Source organism: Acomys minous, assembly GCF_964271855.1.
Source record: "Acomys minous genome assembly, chromosome: 20".
Classification (NCBI taxonomy): Eukaryota; Metazoa; Chordata; class Mammalia; order Rodentia; family Muridae; genus Acomys; species Acomys minous.
This window is the reverse complement of record NC_140502.1, coordinates 4066757-4083639: the sequence shown is the minus strand read 5'-3', so window position 1 is coordinate 4083639 and position 16883 is coordinate 4066757. Positions and strand designations below refer to the sequence as shown.

Below are 16883 nucleotides of genomic sequence, written 5' to 3'. Positions count from 1 at the left end.
CGTCACTAATATTACAACATCACTAATATTACACCGTCAATAATATTACATCACTATTACAGCGTCACTAACATTACAGCATCACTAATATTACGTCACCAATATTATAGCATCATTAATATTACGTCACTAATATTACATCACCAATATTACAACATCGCTAATATTATGTCACTAATATTTCAGCATCACTAATACTACAATGTCACTAATATTACATTTCACCACAGGCTGGGATGAGACGGCTGCATTATGTGGGTATATCTGCTTTTCAATCTTTTAAGTTTAGTTTTACGTGGCTGAGCTTGATCAATATGCACCCAAGCACTCCTAACAAGTCTCCGCTCCTGGCTCATGTCCTCTCCACGGAGTGCAATGCACGCTGCCTGTTGTGACGCTGACTCATGTAGTGCGGGGAACCAACCATAGCTGCTGAGTTCCTGCGTGCAATGGCCAGGTCTCGTCCTGAAGACAGCATTTCACGGCTCCCTCCCACTCCCCAGATCTTAACATCTTTCTGCCCTTCCTTCTATGGTGTTCTTGAACCTGGGGGATGGGGTTGAGACGGAGGTCCCATTTAGGGCTCTGATGGGGAAGTTCCCTAGTCCGCTGACCTCCCCTGACATCAGCATGGCTGGCACAGCTAAGTGGGGGCCTGTGGGAGACGGCGAGCATCCCAGACTTTCTGCTGCCGCCCTGGCATGCAGCAGGCTTGCTTCAGCAGAGCGGGGTGAGAACAGAAACCCAGGAGCTGGCTGCCATGGTCACCTGCTGGCAGAGGTGGGCGTGGAGCTGCACGAGTTTGGAAGGCGTCAGCTGCCACCGGCTGTTAGCTTTTCGTCTTGCTAAGTTTTCTCTTTTGTGCTCCTCTGCTACAGAGGCTTTTCTTGTGCGCGTCTGTCTAACTCTTCTGCTATTTCTGGGGTTCTGATCTCCCCAGTGCATACTCAGTGCCACGCTTTTCCTTCTGGTCTGGAAGTTTCTAGCTGTCTTCACTGGGGTTGTATTGCTGTGAGGAGACACCATGACCCACTGCAGCTCTTTAACTGAGGCTGGCTGGCAGTTTTACTGTCAAGGTGGGAAGCGTGCCGGTGTGCAGGCAGACATGGTGCTGGAGGAGCCGAGAGCTCTACATCTGCATCAGCAGGAAGAAACACTGGGCTTGGCCTGAGCTTTAGAAACCTCAAAGCCCCCCCCCCCACCCCTGCCAATGACACACCTCCTCCTAGTGCCACACCCTATGGGCCTATGGGGGCCATTTTCATTCACACTAGCCACCTCCCTTCTCAACTCTGTGGCCGATCACTTGCTTTGTGTAGGGGCCCAGAGCTTTACATGTGCACGCAGGAGCGCGTGGAGGGCAGAAGATGCTGCCCGATTCCCTGCGACCAGAGATACAGGCATCAAATCCGGGTCCTCTGCAGCCAGTAAGCATTCGGAATTGCTAAGCCATCTCTCTGTCCCTTACCTCTCATTTTAAAAGATTTAACTTAAAAAAAAAAAATTAAGTCTTTAAGTATGTGTGTGAGCGTGGTTATGTACATGTGAGTCAAGCGCACCTAGTCACGCCAAACCATGATTAGAGGACAGCACACACACTAGGAGACAGACGTGACTCTGTTTATTTTATATGTAGCGTTTGACCAATGAGCAAGAAACCACATATTCTTTGTATTGGGAGAATGTGTCTATAAACATTTCTTATAAACTATTATGGAAGAAAATAATTATTTAGTGGGAATGGTGGCTCAGACCTGTAACCTCAGTGCTTAGAAGGCTGAGGCAGAGGACTGCTGAGTGGGGAGTGGGGTATGACTTTCACACGTACTCTGGTGCCCCATATTTGACCACGTCCCCTGGATGGGGAGACCTGGTGGCACTCAGAGGAAGGATAGCAGGCTACCAAGAAGAGACTTGATACCCTATGAGCATATTCAGGGGGAGGAGGTCCCCCTCAGTCACAGTCATAGGGGAGGGGAGTAAGGGGAAAATGGGAGGGAGGGAGGAATGGGAGGATACAAGGGATGGGATAACAACTGAGATGTAATATGAATAAATTAATAAAATATATTTTTAAAAAATAAAAATAAAATAATTTTTCAAAAATTTTGAGGGGCTGGAGAAACCGCTCAGCAGTTAAGAGCACTAACTACTCTTGCAGAGGACCCAAGTTCAATTCCCAGCACCCATATGACGGCTAACGACCACCTGTAAGTACAATTCCAGGGGGTATCCAACGCCCTCCTCTGGCCTCTGAGGGTACTGCATGCCCACATGTGGCATACATACATATATGCAGGCAAAAGCATCCATACACATAAAATAAAAAGTAAGTAAATAAATATCAAGAAAAAATTTGTTGAGATTGTCAAACTGGGCGTCACATGACCACAGCCCAGTCACACAGGATCAGCACAAAGCTTTGCCACTGTGACAGTCTCACCAGTTTCCATGCCCTCCTCGGGCGGCGCTCACCTTCATGGCTGGCAGCATGTCCAGCGAGTCCAGGATGAACAGCACCAGCGCCTGCAGCAGCATCATGAACTGGTTGAACTGCCATGTCAGGCTAAAGAGAAACGTTGACACGAAAACGGCCAGAAGTGTCAGCCTCTGCGGGGGAAGAACAACCGTGGGTGACTCGCGTCTCCAGCTGTGAAACAACCTCACAGTCTAGTTTCCTCAAGAGCAGCCTAACGGTTCCACGGAACTGTGTGTGGGCTTCCTGCGGCTACTTGAGGGAAGATTGTAGAGAGGACATTTTTACCTTGGAAGCATGCGTCCTCTTTGCAAAGGAAGGAAAAAGCCCAGAGGGAGGGAGTTTAGCTTAATTTAGCAATGACGAGATGGCTCAGCTGTCAAGAGAGCTTGCTGTCCTTGCCGAGGACGTGAGTTCGGTTCCCAGAACCCACACGGGGCTGCTCACAACAGTCTGTAGCTCTAGCCTGGGGAGATGGGTGCCTCCACAGGCACCCTCACCTAAGCGCCTGTACCCACACGTGAATGCAGACACACACACATAACTGCTCACGGGATGAGAGCTACCCCCGAGGACCGAAGCGCCTTCCTTCTTACAGGAAAGCAGGGGATTGGAAGGTACTCTAGAAACTGTGGCTGGCGAGTGTGGGGTGGCTCAGTGGGCAGCGTCACTAAGAATCCCAGTTCAATCCCGGATCATACAGGTGGCAGGATGAGAAACAACTCCCAAGTTTCCCTCTGAGCTCTGCGTGAGTGCTGTGCCACCCAGCACACGGGACACACCCACACAAAGTCACACTAACACTACACTCACTCTCACACTCATACACATGCATACTCCCTCTCACACACATAATCACTCACACACTCACACTCGTACACTCACTCACACCCTCTTACACACTCATTCACATACACTTACCCTCACACACATACACATTCACACACTCTTACAGACACTCATGTACACTTACAGACTCGGGCAAACTCTCACACTCGTACACTCACATACTCACACTCATACACACACTCACTCATACCCTCCCACTTTAGACACAATCTCACTTAATCACACACACTCTCACACACACACACACTCTTACACTCTCTTCCACACATACACTCACACCCTCTCACACTCATACACTCACACACTCTTACACACACTCACACTCTCATACACTTACACTCACACCCACATACACTCACACACTCTCTCACACACACACACTCACACCTACACCCACTCATACACTCACACACTCTTCTTACACATGCTAACACACACTTGCACACACTCTCACACAAGTAATTAAAGTGTTCCAGAAACTTACTTCAGAGAGCGTCTGTAAGTTTGGTCTCAGGAAGTAGGTAATGGCGGCTATCTGAATCGCAAAGAAGGGCAGAGCCCAGTTCTCCCTCAGCGGGATGGTGAACTCCACTCGTGTGGTGTCTATTCTGTGGGGAGACAACACAGACAGCCAAAGGACAGTTAATGCAACTGCTTCTCCAAGGAATCCTGCCAGGAAAGCCACAGGGCTTTGCAGCCCGTGTCAGCCAGGGTACCGAGGCCACGGAGGCCCACGCCAGACTCCTCCTCAGCCCGTGTCAGCCAGGGTACCGAGGCCACGGAGGCCCGCACCAAACTCTTCCTGGTACTTCTATCTAGAGGCTGTAAGCAACCTTTCTTCTTTTCTTATTTCTTTTTCTTTTAAAGATTGGCTTTGACTTTATGTACGTGAGCGTTTGGCAGCAGTGGCCAGAAGAGGGCACCGGACCCCCTGGAACGGGAGCTACAGACGGTCATGCTGGGCTGTGTGGGAGCTGAGAACCAAACCTGGGTCCTCAGCAAGAGCAGCCAGGGCCGAGGCAGCGCCACAGCCCCACGGCCGTCTGCCCTTAGCGTTGTACGTCTGCCTCTGAAGCTTGCTGATGGCAGTCACTTTTTCAAATGAACGTGACCTGAGGAGGAAGCCTTCACCTCTGTGTGATCAGCACTGAGGGGCACCCATGCACAGACGGGGCAAGTGACAGCAACTGCCAAGAACGACAGTGTGAGAGCATAGGTGACACCCTTCTGTTGGACCCCGCGGCTAGGGTCACAGTCTGGCGTTACCAGTAAGCCCCTGACCTCGGTGGTAAGTGTCAGCTGGGTTCCCTCCTCTCCCTATGATCTGAGGGACCCCAGATCCTGTAAGGAGCATCACACAGGCCTCAGGGAGATCACAGGCCCAACCCCCCCACCCCCCGCCATAAGAACCCTGTTCAGTGTGCACTGGGGATTCCTAAAAATCCCCTCCTGATGCTAATGGGGTGTCTTAGTCTCTCCATACCTCTACCCACACCTGGAGTGCTGTTGTCCGCACCCCCCCCCGCCCCAGTCCCTGCCCCCTGCTGTCCACAGGATAACTAAGTCCTGTGCTCCCCTTCTTAGAATAGGACTGTGCTGCTGCATGTAAACCAAGTATCCCTGGCACGCCGAGCCCCAGGGAATCAAACACATTCACCCAGAAAACCCTCCCACTGCCCACGCCATTCCTCTACCATGATCGTCTGAGACTCACTGCTCCGTCTCTGAATCTTTGAATTTGCCTGCCTAGCTAGGCTTGCTGGGGTGCAAGCTCCCGCCTTGCCACCACCACCCGGCTTGAATATGTTTTTAAAATGTAATTCAAAGCCGGGCATGGTGGCGCACGCCTTTAATCCCAGCATTCAGGAGGCAGAGGCAGGCGGATCGCTGTGAGTTCGAGGCCAGCCTGATCTACAAAGTGAGTCCAGGACAGCCAAGGCTACACAGAGAAACCCTGTCACAAAAAAACCAAAAAAAATAAAAAAAATTAAAAACAAAATAAATAAAATAAAATGTAATTCAATAAGGCTTCCACATTTACAAATGAATATGAAAATATATTCATAATACCAAATAATAATATATCTATATCCCAGTATATTTTGCTGCAAATCCTATTATGATGTTCAGGGAAGCTGGCTGTGTTGGGGGAGGCCTCTGACGACAGCAGCTAGGAAAACAGAGGCAGGAGGATCTGAGTTCAGACCCTGCTTGAGCTACAGAGTCCAGGCAACATACTGAGACCCTGATGCAAAATCCAAAAGTTACGAGAGTCTGGGTCTTAGTTTAGTGGTAGAATGCTTCAGGGTGAACACAATGCCCTGGGCTCAACACACACACACACTCACACACATTCATACACACACACACACACACACACACATTCACACACTCACATTGCTCCACACATATACTCATACACCACAAACGCTCATACACACACACACACATACACACTCATACATATACACTCACACACACATATTCACACTCACACACACACACACATTCACACACTCACATGGAGATCCACACATATACTCATACACCACAAACGCTCATACACACACACACACACACTCATACATATACACTCACACACACACATATTCACACTCACACACACACATTCACACTCACACACACTCACATGGAGATCCACACATATACTCATACACCACAAACGCTCATACACACACACACACACACTCATACATATACACTCACACACACATATTCACACTCACACACACACATTCACACTCACACACACTCACATGGAGATCCACACATATACTCATACACCACAAAAGCTCATACACACACATACACACACACACACACTCATACATATACACACACACACACACACTCATACACGTACACTCACACTCACACACCCCCCCCACTACTGAGGGAATAGCTGAACTGTGTAGAGATGAGGGGCGTGACTGAAGAAATACCATCACGGAGCAAACAGGTAACGGCAGCGGGATTGTGGCAGCTGACGCTGTAACGCGGGGTTCTACTGCTCAGGGGAGAAACTTCCGAACGGACCTTTCTCCCTTGCTAAAATAAGAAAGACACTGTGAACCCAAGAAATACGGCAATACCATGCCCTGGCTCCCTAACCACACTGCTCACGGCCATTCTTCCCGTAAGGAAACAGTCACTTCATCCACACTCAAAACTAGGCAAGGAAGAGGTGTAAAGTGACCCAACTCACCTGTTAGTGACGTACCAGAGGGCGGCCAACAGCCCTGACAGCCAGGTGCCACTAAGGAGCCAGCTGGTGACATAAAGGGCTGTCACGTAGACTGCTTGGAGGCCGAAAAGAGTGTAGATATAAAAATAAACAGGTTCTAGATATTTCTGTAAAAGACAACAATAAGAACTGCCATCAGAGCTGGGGATGCAGCCCCGTGGAAACGCGGCATCTTAGTTACGGCTCCCCTGCTGTGAAGAGACGTCGGGACCAAGGCAGCCTAGAGAGGAAAGGGCCTATGGGGGCCTGCAGTTTCGGGGGGGGTGTTCATGGCCTCCATGGCAGCAGCACGGGGCAGCAGGCAGCAGGCAGGCTGGGGTTGTACCTGAGAGCTTACAACTTGATCCTCAGGCAGGAGGCAAAGAAAGCTAAGTTTCAGCTTTTGGACCCTCAAAGCCTGCCCCCCCCTCCAACACACACCTACTCCAGAAAGGCCACACCTCCGAACCCTTCGCACACAGTTCCACGTACAAACGTATGAGCCTAAACATTACAGCTAGCACATGCAAGTTTATCGCAGACGCCCTCAACCCCCTTACTAGCATTTAAAAAGTCCGTCCACAGAGGGGCCTGGGGAGCCGGCTCAGTGCTTGAGCGTGCATATGGATCTCACGGAGGACCCGAGTTCCGTTCCCAGAACCCATGTTAGGCAGCTCACAGCTGCTTGTAACTCCATTTCCTAGAGAGACCCTTAACGGCTCTGGTTTCCGTATGTACTTGTACTCACACGCACAACCCCCTACGCAGACACACATACACACATATCCAAAGTGAAAGCAATCCTTATAAAATATGTCCACAAAAAGGGGACGCTGAGAAGCTCGGCGTTGGCCTTAGCAGGAGGGTCATCACCGCTCTCCACCCACAAGAAAGCAGCTGTCTTTCTTCAAACTAGCGGGAGAAGACAGACAGAAGGGAAACTCAAGACCTTGTCTAATTCTGCCTCATTCATGTGAGACTTGGGCACTGCGGTCTGATAACTGTATGTATAGTACTTAAATCATAAAGATAAGTCAGAGAGCCGAGGGGTGGTGGTGGCTCACGCCTTTTAATCCCAGCACTTTGGAGGCAGAGGCGGGCAGATCACTGTGAGTTCAGGGCCAGTCCCATCTGCAAAGCGAGTCCAGGATAGCCAAGGCTACACACACAAAGAAACCCTGTCTTGAAAAATAAAAACAAAAATAAGTCATAGAAAAATGGGTGACTCAGGAATGGTTACACATTTTCAAGTGAAACTATTTCTCAAGCTTTTAGACTGCATGCATATTATGGCGTAAGCCAGGAAGCACCTACTTGTGAAAATAAAATCACAGTATCTCAAAGGATTAAAAACCCGAAACAGAGTCCTCAGTGCCCAAGCGACGATGCTCTACCAAACCAGTTTGAACCAGAAGAGGAGAGGAACCTCCACTGAATGGCAGAGCGCACCCTCGCCCTGAGGACTCAGCGCTGGCAAACACTACATACCTGTATAGGGAGGAGTCTATATAAAACACTGAGAAAAACTTCTTGGTAAATATTCATTCGCTGAAGGAGGTTGATTGTCCTCATGGATTCAGTTTTATTGTCATAGATTAAGCCATGAAAACCTAAGGGTGTTAGAAAAAAAAATCAAGAGTGAAAAATTACAGCGGTATTCCATTCATTCATAGACTCTAGTATTATGCTGAGAGTGTGGTCAAAACAACTGACTGTAAAGTAAGCTGTAGAGCCAAAGTGACAAAGACGGCGTGACAACGCGGCAAAGGCTACACTACACATGTCGAACAACAGAAAGGAACAAGGACCCGGCCATTCACCCATGCAGGGATGGCAACCTAATAACTGATAAAAGCATCAGCAACACACAGAAGAAAAAAATGTGGCTGGGTGTGGTGGTGCACGCCTGTAATGACTCCGGAGGCAGAGGCAGCCTGCCTGAGTTTAAAGCCAGCCTGGTTTACAGAGTGAGGTCCAGCACAGCCAGGGCTACACAGAGAAACCCTGTCTAGCCAACTTACCAACCAACCAAACAAACAAACCTACTAGAGGAAAACACACCACAATGTAGGTACACGTAAGAACTTCTGACTAGAGCCGGACAGGACAGCCCCCCAAAACTGAGAAATGTGATGGCATCAAATTAAAAAGCTCCTGCACAGCAAAGGAAACCAACACTGAGACACAGACGCCTCTAGATGGGAGAAAGTCTCTGCCAGCTACACCTCAGACAGGAGATTAATATGTAGAGTGTATAAAAAAAAAACTGCAAAAGTTTAACACCATAGAAATAAAACTGCTTATCGATAGACGGGCTAATGAACTGTTGAACAGTTCCCAAAAGGAGGAACACAAGCAGCTGATACATCTTTTAAAAATCGTTCAATGTCATTAACCATTGGGGAAATGCAATTTATTTATTTATTTATTTTTTTCCGAGACAGGGTTTCTCTGTGTAGCTTTGGTTGTCCTGGACTCACTTTGTAGACCAGGCTGGCCTCGAACTCACAGTGATCCACCTGCCTCTGCCTCCCGAGTGCTGGGATTAAAGGCGTGCGCCACCACCAATGCAAATTAAAAGGGCTTGGAGACCACACTTTGCGCTGGTCAGAGTGGCTGTCATCAAGAAAACAAATGACAGCAAATGCTGGAGAGGATTCGGGGAAAGAGGAGCCTTCGTCCTTGCAGGTGGGAGTGTACACTGGGGTAGCCGCAGCCGCTGGCTCTGGAAACCAGGATGGAGGCTTCTCAAGAACTTAGAAACCACCACTGATAATCAGAATGCGCCCCCTAAGACACATGCCTGGGAAACTACTGCAGCACTGTTTGCCGGGGATGGGGCTGATCAATGCAATGGTACAACCACTGCTAAGTTGCGGGTGCTGCAGTAAACACTGCTCAAAAAACGCTTATGCCGGCAACTGTGGACTAAGCTCAGTGGGGGCACAAAGAAAACGAAACGAAGGCAAAAAGGACATGAAAGAAGGTGGAAAACTTGTTGGAAACAAACAAACCAAGGTTTAACAGAGGCAGGGGGATGACAGTGGGTAATGGGAGAAGGGGAAAATGATACAAATGCATTATTTACACATAGGAAATTTGTTAAAGATTTTTCGGGTTTTTCTTTTTTTTTTTCTTTTTGTTTTTTGAGACAGGGTTTCTCTGCCTCCCTGGCTGTCCTGGGACTCACTTTTTGGACCAGGCTGGAGTCGAACTCACAGAGATCCACGTGCCTCTGCCTCCTAAGTGCTGAGATTAAAAAGGTGTGCGCCACCACGCCTAGCTAAGATTTTTTTTCTTTTAAGATTATTTCTTCCTCAAAAGTCCTCGTCATAGGACGGCTGGTCCTGTATCAACCTATCAAAGTCCTCGTCATAGGATGGATGGTCCTGTATCAACCTATCAAAGTCCTCGTCATAGGACGGATGGTCCTGTATCAACCTATCAGTGACATCAGTGTTGTTCTTGCCCTGTAGCGGGAGTATGCAGGCAGGGACTTAAAGAAGCAAATTCACGGGGCCGGGTGTGGTGGTGCATGCCTTTAATCCCAGCACTCGGGAGGCAGAGGCAGGCGGATTGTTGTGAGTTCAAGGCCAGCCTGGTCTACAAAGTGAGTCCAGGACAGCCAGGGCTACACAAAGAGACCCTGTCTCGAAAAACAAAACAAAACAAAAAAAAAAAAACAAACAAAAAAAAAGAAGCAAATCCACTTGATGTCACGCCCACAGAGGGCTGGGGATAGATGAGACAGGCACAGGTACATTCTGACCCCTGACCTGGGCTTAAGTTAGCAGCGAGGGGACAGAGGCCCAGCTCCACCATGCCACCCCTTGCCCTCAGCATCCTGAGAGGTTACCTTAAATTTTCAGGGGCCCTGACATGAGAATATGTGGCTTTGATGCTGAATTTTTTTTTTTTTTTGGGCATTTTAATTGTCTTTATTTAAAAAGAAAAACCTACACAAAACAAAAAACCCCCAAACTAGGTATAAAAGTCTTTGTTCCAAATAGATTTTTTTTTTTTTAGCATTAGCCAGTATAATGAAGGCTTAGTCAGAGAGTAAATTAAAATTGTTAAGATCAATTCTCAAGAAGAGAGGCCAGCACACACAAGACACAGACGCAGGCTTCAGTAAGGGAGCGCCCCCTGCATCTCAGGTGTCCCCCACGGTGACTGTGGAAGGTACTGGAAGCTGTGGGAGTTCCGTTGCGAGGGTTTTACCTGCCTCTGGTCCCTTCTCTGAAAACTGACAACAGATGCCTTGGGTGGGGTGATGGCAGGAGCTAGGGGGGGCTGGAGAGATGGCTGTGCCACTGAGAGCACTGGCTGCTCTTCCAGGGGACGCTGGTTTGAGTCCCAGCACCCACATGGCGGCTTACAACCATCTCTAGTTCAGTCTTAGGGAGCCTAACATCCTCTTCTGACCCCCCACGGGCACCAGGAACACACGTGGTGCATAGACATATATGCTGGTGAGACAGCCGTACAGTTAAAATTATGAGCAAAGTGTGGTGGCACACGCCTTTATCCCAGCTCTCAGGAGGTGGGGGCAGGTGGATTTCTGACATGGAGACTGTCTGAAAACAGACAGACAGACAGACAGACAGACAGACACAACCACAACTGCACACAAATAGATAAATAAATAAAAGTGTATCAGTGCAAAGCGGGGAGGGGGTTGCTGGCCTGAACAGCGAGCGGCAGAGAAGGCTGCGGTCCGGGTGCGCGGCGGCCGTGATTACCTTGCAGGAGGGTCGGCGCCTGCAGCATCTGCTTGTAGTAAGAATAGTACAGTCCGCACTCCGTCCTGAATGAGATTTCTCGCTCCACTTCCTGAAACAAAGTGAGAACTCCTGGGTTTACTTGACCTAGTTCTGTTGAAACACCCACCGTTACCATAGAAACAAGATGCAGAACTACTAAGGGCCGAGGAGAGAAAAGATGCTTTGCAGATAAGCAGAAGTCTTGACGCAGCGGGGCTCAGAGGCAAGCGCCTGCAATCCCAGCAGCAGGAGGGCCGAGGCGGGAAAGGCATGAGTTCAAAGCCGGCCCAGAGACTATATGGAGAGACCCTGCCTCAAAACCACCAAGAGAAGACCAAGGACGCTGGGCAATGGGCCGGGTCACTATTCTCTCTGCTTTTGTAGGTGTGTTTACATAGGAAACCATTTTTACGCTGGGCGCGGTGGCACACGCCTTTAATCCCAGCACTCCGGAGGCAGAGGCAGGAGGATGGCTGTGAGTTTGAGGCCAGCCTGGTCTACAAAGTGAGTCCAGGACAGCCAGGGCTACATAGAGAGACCCTATCTCGAAAAACAAAAACAAAAACAACAACAACAACAAAGGAAACCATTTTTACCACCTGACAGAAGTTGTTCAATTTAAGGGGTATGTCAAAGTTCAGCTACAAAGAAACTCAAAAATCACCAAGACACCCAAGTGACATTAGTTTTCAGGGCACTGGGGCTGGAGAGATGGCTCAGCAAATGAAGAGACCATATACACATTAAAAAATTATGTTATTGCAGACCCTGCTACTCCAATGTTCCAAAAGCCAGTGGTGCCGAGCACATCCCCACACCGCCCACGAACCCCAGGCAGCCGGGAGAGGGCATAAACACACGCAGCTGCTAAGCTGCTAACATCCTCACTTCAGCACAGCTTTGCTCATCCCTACCTGCCATGAATTTTTTCAAAGAGTAATAAACATTTTATTAAAAGAACCATTTATGGTCTGGAGATACGGCTCAGTGGTTAAGAGCACTGGCTGCTCTCATGAGGACGTGGGTTCAGTTCTCGGCACCCACAAGGCAGCTCACAACTGTCTGAACTCTAGTTCTGGGGGGATCTGATGCCTCCTTCTGGCCTCTGTGGGTACTGCATGCACTTGTGCATTCACAAACATGCAGGTACACAGTCATAGACAGAAAAACCCACTTAGACTATTTATCTCCAGACCTGGAAATAATGCAGTTCTCTCACCATTTAAACATTTCTTTTCTCTTTTAAAAACACTATGAATTTGGGGGCAGTGAGTGGGCTTAGCCACGTCTGATGACCTGAGTTCCGTCCCCCGACCCACTTGGTAGGAGAGACAGACATGCTATCCTTTGGCCTCCACACATGTGCCCTGGCAAATATGTACTACACACACACACACACACACACACACACACGTATGTGAAGAACTCACTCATGCGCCTACGGAGAAACTGCTAAGCGTGTCTCAGCACAAGCCGACTGCCTGCGTTCTGTCCCCTGAGCCCACACAACTGAAGGAGCAAAAAGGCTGCTACGGGAGGTCCTTTGAGTTCCACAGATGTGACATGATATGCCACACACGCACATGTGCACACACGCATGCACACACGTATGCACGCCTGCACACACATACACACGCACAAGTCCAACTGAAAAGAAATTTTATAAGAATGGAAAAATATCCAACTCTTGACTCCAGGAAACTATTTAGCTGGTACTGTCTCCTCCTCGTGGGACACAGAGGACACACTTTATACAGTGAGCTTCCTTTCAGAGAAGAGAAGCGCATCTCGGGAAGTCAGGCATTAAGGGGGGGGGAGGAATGAAGGAGTGGGGAAGAGAGGAAAGGAAGAGGAGGAGGAGGGAGGGAGAAAGGGAGGCGGAGGAGGAGGAGTCTGCCAAGATGGTGGCTCAGGTCTGTAGTTCCATTACCCAGGAGGTGGAGACACGTTGGAGGTCCAGCCTGGGCTACATAGTGAGACTTTATCTCAAAATAAAAGTTTTTAAAGGACCAGAAGTGCCAGTCATGGTGGCGCACGCCTTTAATCCCAGCACCTGGGAGGCAGAGGCAGGCGGATCGCTGTGAGTTCGAGGCCAGCCTGGTCTACAAAGCGAGTCCAGGACAGCCAGGGCTACACAGAGAAACCCTGTCTCAAAAAACAAAACAAACAAACAAACAAACAACAAGGAGTGATGCAGACACAGTCCAGAAGTACGGACCAGACTGGCCAGCACACGGTAGCGCAGAGGCAAAGCAGAGCAAAGCAAAGCCCCAACCACGGCGGGAAGCCATCAGTCCTGAATCGTCCCCGCCCCAGGGACAGGACTGTGGGGGTCGGTCCCTCCTTCTTGGACTTCACCGTGGTGCCGCTTTCCCAGCAGAAAGATGCCATGCTCCTCAACAATCACACCAACCTAGCCATCATTAATCTCCGCAAACACATGATTTATTGATAATATCCAGCCAAACTGCACTGCTCAAATTCCCACCTGGTCGAGAAACCGCGGAGACAGCCACGGTTAACTGAGCAAATACTAGCTTTTGTTCATGAAAAGGGGGGGGGAAAAAGGCAAAGTGAAAATAAACCCACATTAAGTGTAATTACACTCCTCTTTCCTCCAGCTGCCTTTGAGCGTTCACACTGCCAGTGACTGCCATCAACAGAGTATCCTAACTCCACACCCGGAGCCCCAGCGGGGGAGCCAGCGTGCCCAGGCACATCTTCGGGTTTCATTTCCTATATGGCTCTAAGGTTGGGGGGGGGAAGTCTTACAAGAGTGGCGGCGGGGTTTGGGGGGGTGCGGTATTCAAAGTATGAACCTCGGAAAGCTTTTGTGCCCTTCCCCCTCTTTCCTATACCCAGAACAGTAAAAACCAAAGGGGGGATCTAATTAGTAAAGAAGGCGTTCAGACATGATTAATTGGTAATCTTGGCAGCAGCTGTCTAGAACCAAATGCTATCCTTTATTAGACAGACACTCGCAAGGTTTACATCTGCTTCACGCTAAGAGAACATCTGCTTCGCTCGCACGCTTTCCCAGTTCGACGGCAATTTATACTTCGGCGGGTCCCGCCGCTGAGAGCGTGCACCGGCGGAAGTTACCCTCTGCAGAACGCAAAGCGCACCAACACCCCGCACTCTCACTCGCACACGTTCTGGGGGTGGGGATGGGGGGCAAACAGTCGTAGGTGCAAGAACAAAAACAATAAAATAGTGTGTGCACGTGTGCACGAGCACACACACCCCTGCAGAGCCAGCACTGGGCGTGAAATGTCTGGAAGCTGGGGTTCCAGGCCATGGTGAGCTGCCGTGCGTGCGGGTGCTGCAAACTGAACCCAGGTCCTCTGGAAGAGCAGCAGTCTCCTCACCTCTGACCCAGCTCTCCGGCCATGTGAATGGTGCTTTGAAAGATCCGCATCCCTAAAAAAACGTTTCAGTATAGTAGCTTGGATAGTAATTTAAGTACTAGAAGCAGGGGGGGGAAATAAAAGTGCTGTTCACAGTTCGTGATCTGTACCCCCAGGGGCATGCAAGCAAGCTGCTGGCAGTGCCCGAAAGGTTACCAGGTCCTTTGAGAATTATGCCACTCAATTCAGGAACACAGCGCGTTCATTTTTTTTTTTTTAAATCTCACATCAATAACTTTTGTTGATGAAAGCTGTTCCCTCCCATCCCCCAATAATTAGACTGCTGGGAACGGAGAAGCCAACGACCCATTAACTTTCTGAAACGCTGTTTCAGAGTTAACAAATCATCTCACCAAGAAACGGGGGCGTTCAAAGGAAGACAGCTGTGCGGAGAGCCCCGCACTGGGAACCGTGCCCTTGGCAAACGTATTTACGGCACGTACATGGTTTATTGTCTGGTTAAATTCCCATCCATCTGTTAGGATGGAAGGATTCCTGCCCCAGAGTTGATTAAAGCTGTGACACGTGACAGCTGACAAGCGGGGTTGGTGAGAAGGTTAAGTCTTGCAGGCTCCACCAGCTTCCTCTGGGCCCTGCCCGCCCAGGAGCCACCAGCATCTGCAGATTAACCCTGTCTATCCCGGAGACACCTGGCTCTGAAGGAGCATGCGAAGGCTGCAACGCCAAGGCCCACTGGTGAAACAGAAGCCCAAGAAAAACACACCAGGAAGAAACCAGGAGAACCAGGCTGGCTTTGCAGGAGGAAGCATAAGGGGTCTAAGTCCTAGACCTAAACGCACAGAGAATACAGGGGGGACCAGTGGAAGCTCACAATGGAGGTCTAGTCCAGGGGATCTGACACCGCCCTCTGACTTCCACTGTCACCAGATATGCATTTAGTGCTCAGGCACAGGAGGCAAAACACTCACACACATAAATCAATCCAAAATGCAAACTTCATCTTTTTTTTTAAGTAAAGTAGCTGGGTGTGGTGGCCTTTAACCCCAGCACTTGGGAGGCTGAGGCAGGTAGATCTCTGTGAGCTCCAGGTTTACATGGTGAGTTCCAGGCCAGCCAGGTCTATAAAGTTTGCCCCAGTCTCAGGATGATGATGACGGTGGTGATGATGACGATGATGATGATGATGATGATGATGGTGCAGAGTGGTGAGCCTGGTGAAGTGGTGTGTGAGCAGAGATCCGTGGGCCAAGTGGATACCTGGGGAAGGGTCTGCCCATCATACAGAGCCATGCACAGGTACCAGGAAGACTAGCCAGGAGGGCGTGGCAGCCTGAGCGGAGATGAGGTATGGAAGAAGAGGCAGTCAGGGCAGGAGGCAGGCCCTGGAGGGCACATCTGCCGGTCTCACCGGCCACACAGACCCTGGGCCTGTACTTGGGAGCTCAGAAGGCTGGAGTGTGCAGAGTGGAGCTGGGAGTTTGTGTTCAAACTCATTAAGTCTGAAAAGTGTCGGTGGGTTTACATTTTATCTTGATGGGGTCTTGCTAGGTGGTCCAGGCTGGCTGGCACTTATAGGCACGTGCCACTGTGCCTGGAAAACACCGCAGCCCCAGCAAGTGTCTGTCTCTCTCTCTCTCTCTCTCTCTCTCTCTCTCTCTCTCTCTCTCTCTCACACACACACTCACAATACATATGCATCATATATTTGAAGACTTTAATCTACGTGTATATTCATGTATCTGTGTGAGTGCACGCCACAGAAGTACAGGCACTCAGAGCGGCTGAAGAGGGCGTCAGGTCCCAAGGAGCTGGAGCTACAGACGGGTGTGAGCTGCCTGGAACTCTAGACGACCACTGGGTACTTTGAACCACTGAGGTCCTCTCCAGCCCCCATAGGGTTTATATTTTTAAAAGGCTGGGGGGTAGGGGGGAAAAAGCTGCAGAGTTCAGAATGGTCCAAGGGGATCGCTGGGTGAAATGAGCCGGCCTCAGAAAGATAAACAGTACACACGGTCGCTCACGCGCAGGATCTAGATATAAAACATATGTGAGACGAGGAGGCTGAAGGGCAGCTTTGTGGGGCAGACGAGAGGGGAGCAAGTCGGGGCTGGAAGGAAAAAACCGGACCACACATTGCCAGTGTGTCCTCATACGCAGCGCCCAGGTTTTGTTCGTGAAAACAG

At 49.6% G+C, this 16883-nt stretch overlaps 1 protein-coding gene across 4 annotated transcripts in view; it reads right to left on the bottom strand.

Annotated features, from left to right (window-relative positions):
- The window catches only part of DPY19L3 (dpy-19 like C-mannosyltransferase 3), a 72673-nt gene that overhangs the window by 34710 nt on the left and 21080 nt on the right, over positions 1-16883 (bottom strand). For all 4 annotated transcript variants that reach the window (XM_084770819.1, XM_084770820.1, XM_084770821.1 and 1 more), the window contains exons 4-8: positions 11312-11402; positions 8058-8179; positions 6552-6697; positions 3810-3933; positions 2476-2610 (exon numbers count right to left, since the gene is read on the bottom strand). In XM_084770819.1, coding sequence (XP_084626945.1) covers positions 2476-2610; positions 3810-3933; positions 6552-6697; positions 8058-8179; positions 11312-11402 — 618 coding nt within the window. The remainder of the gene's footprint in view (positions 1-2475; positions 2611-3809; positions 3934-6551; positions 6698-8057; positions 8180-11311; positions 11403-16883) is intronic.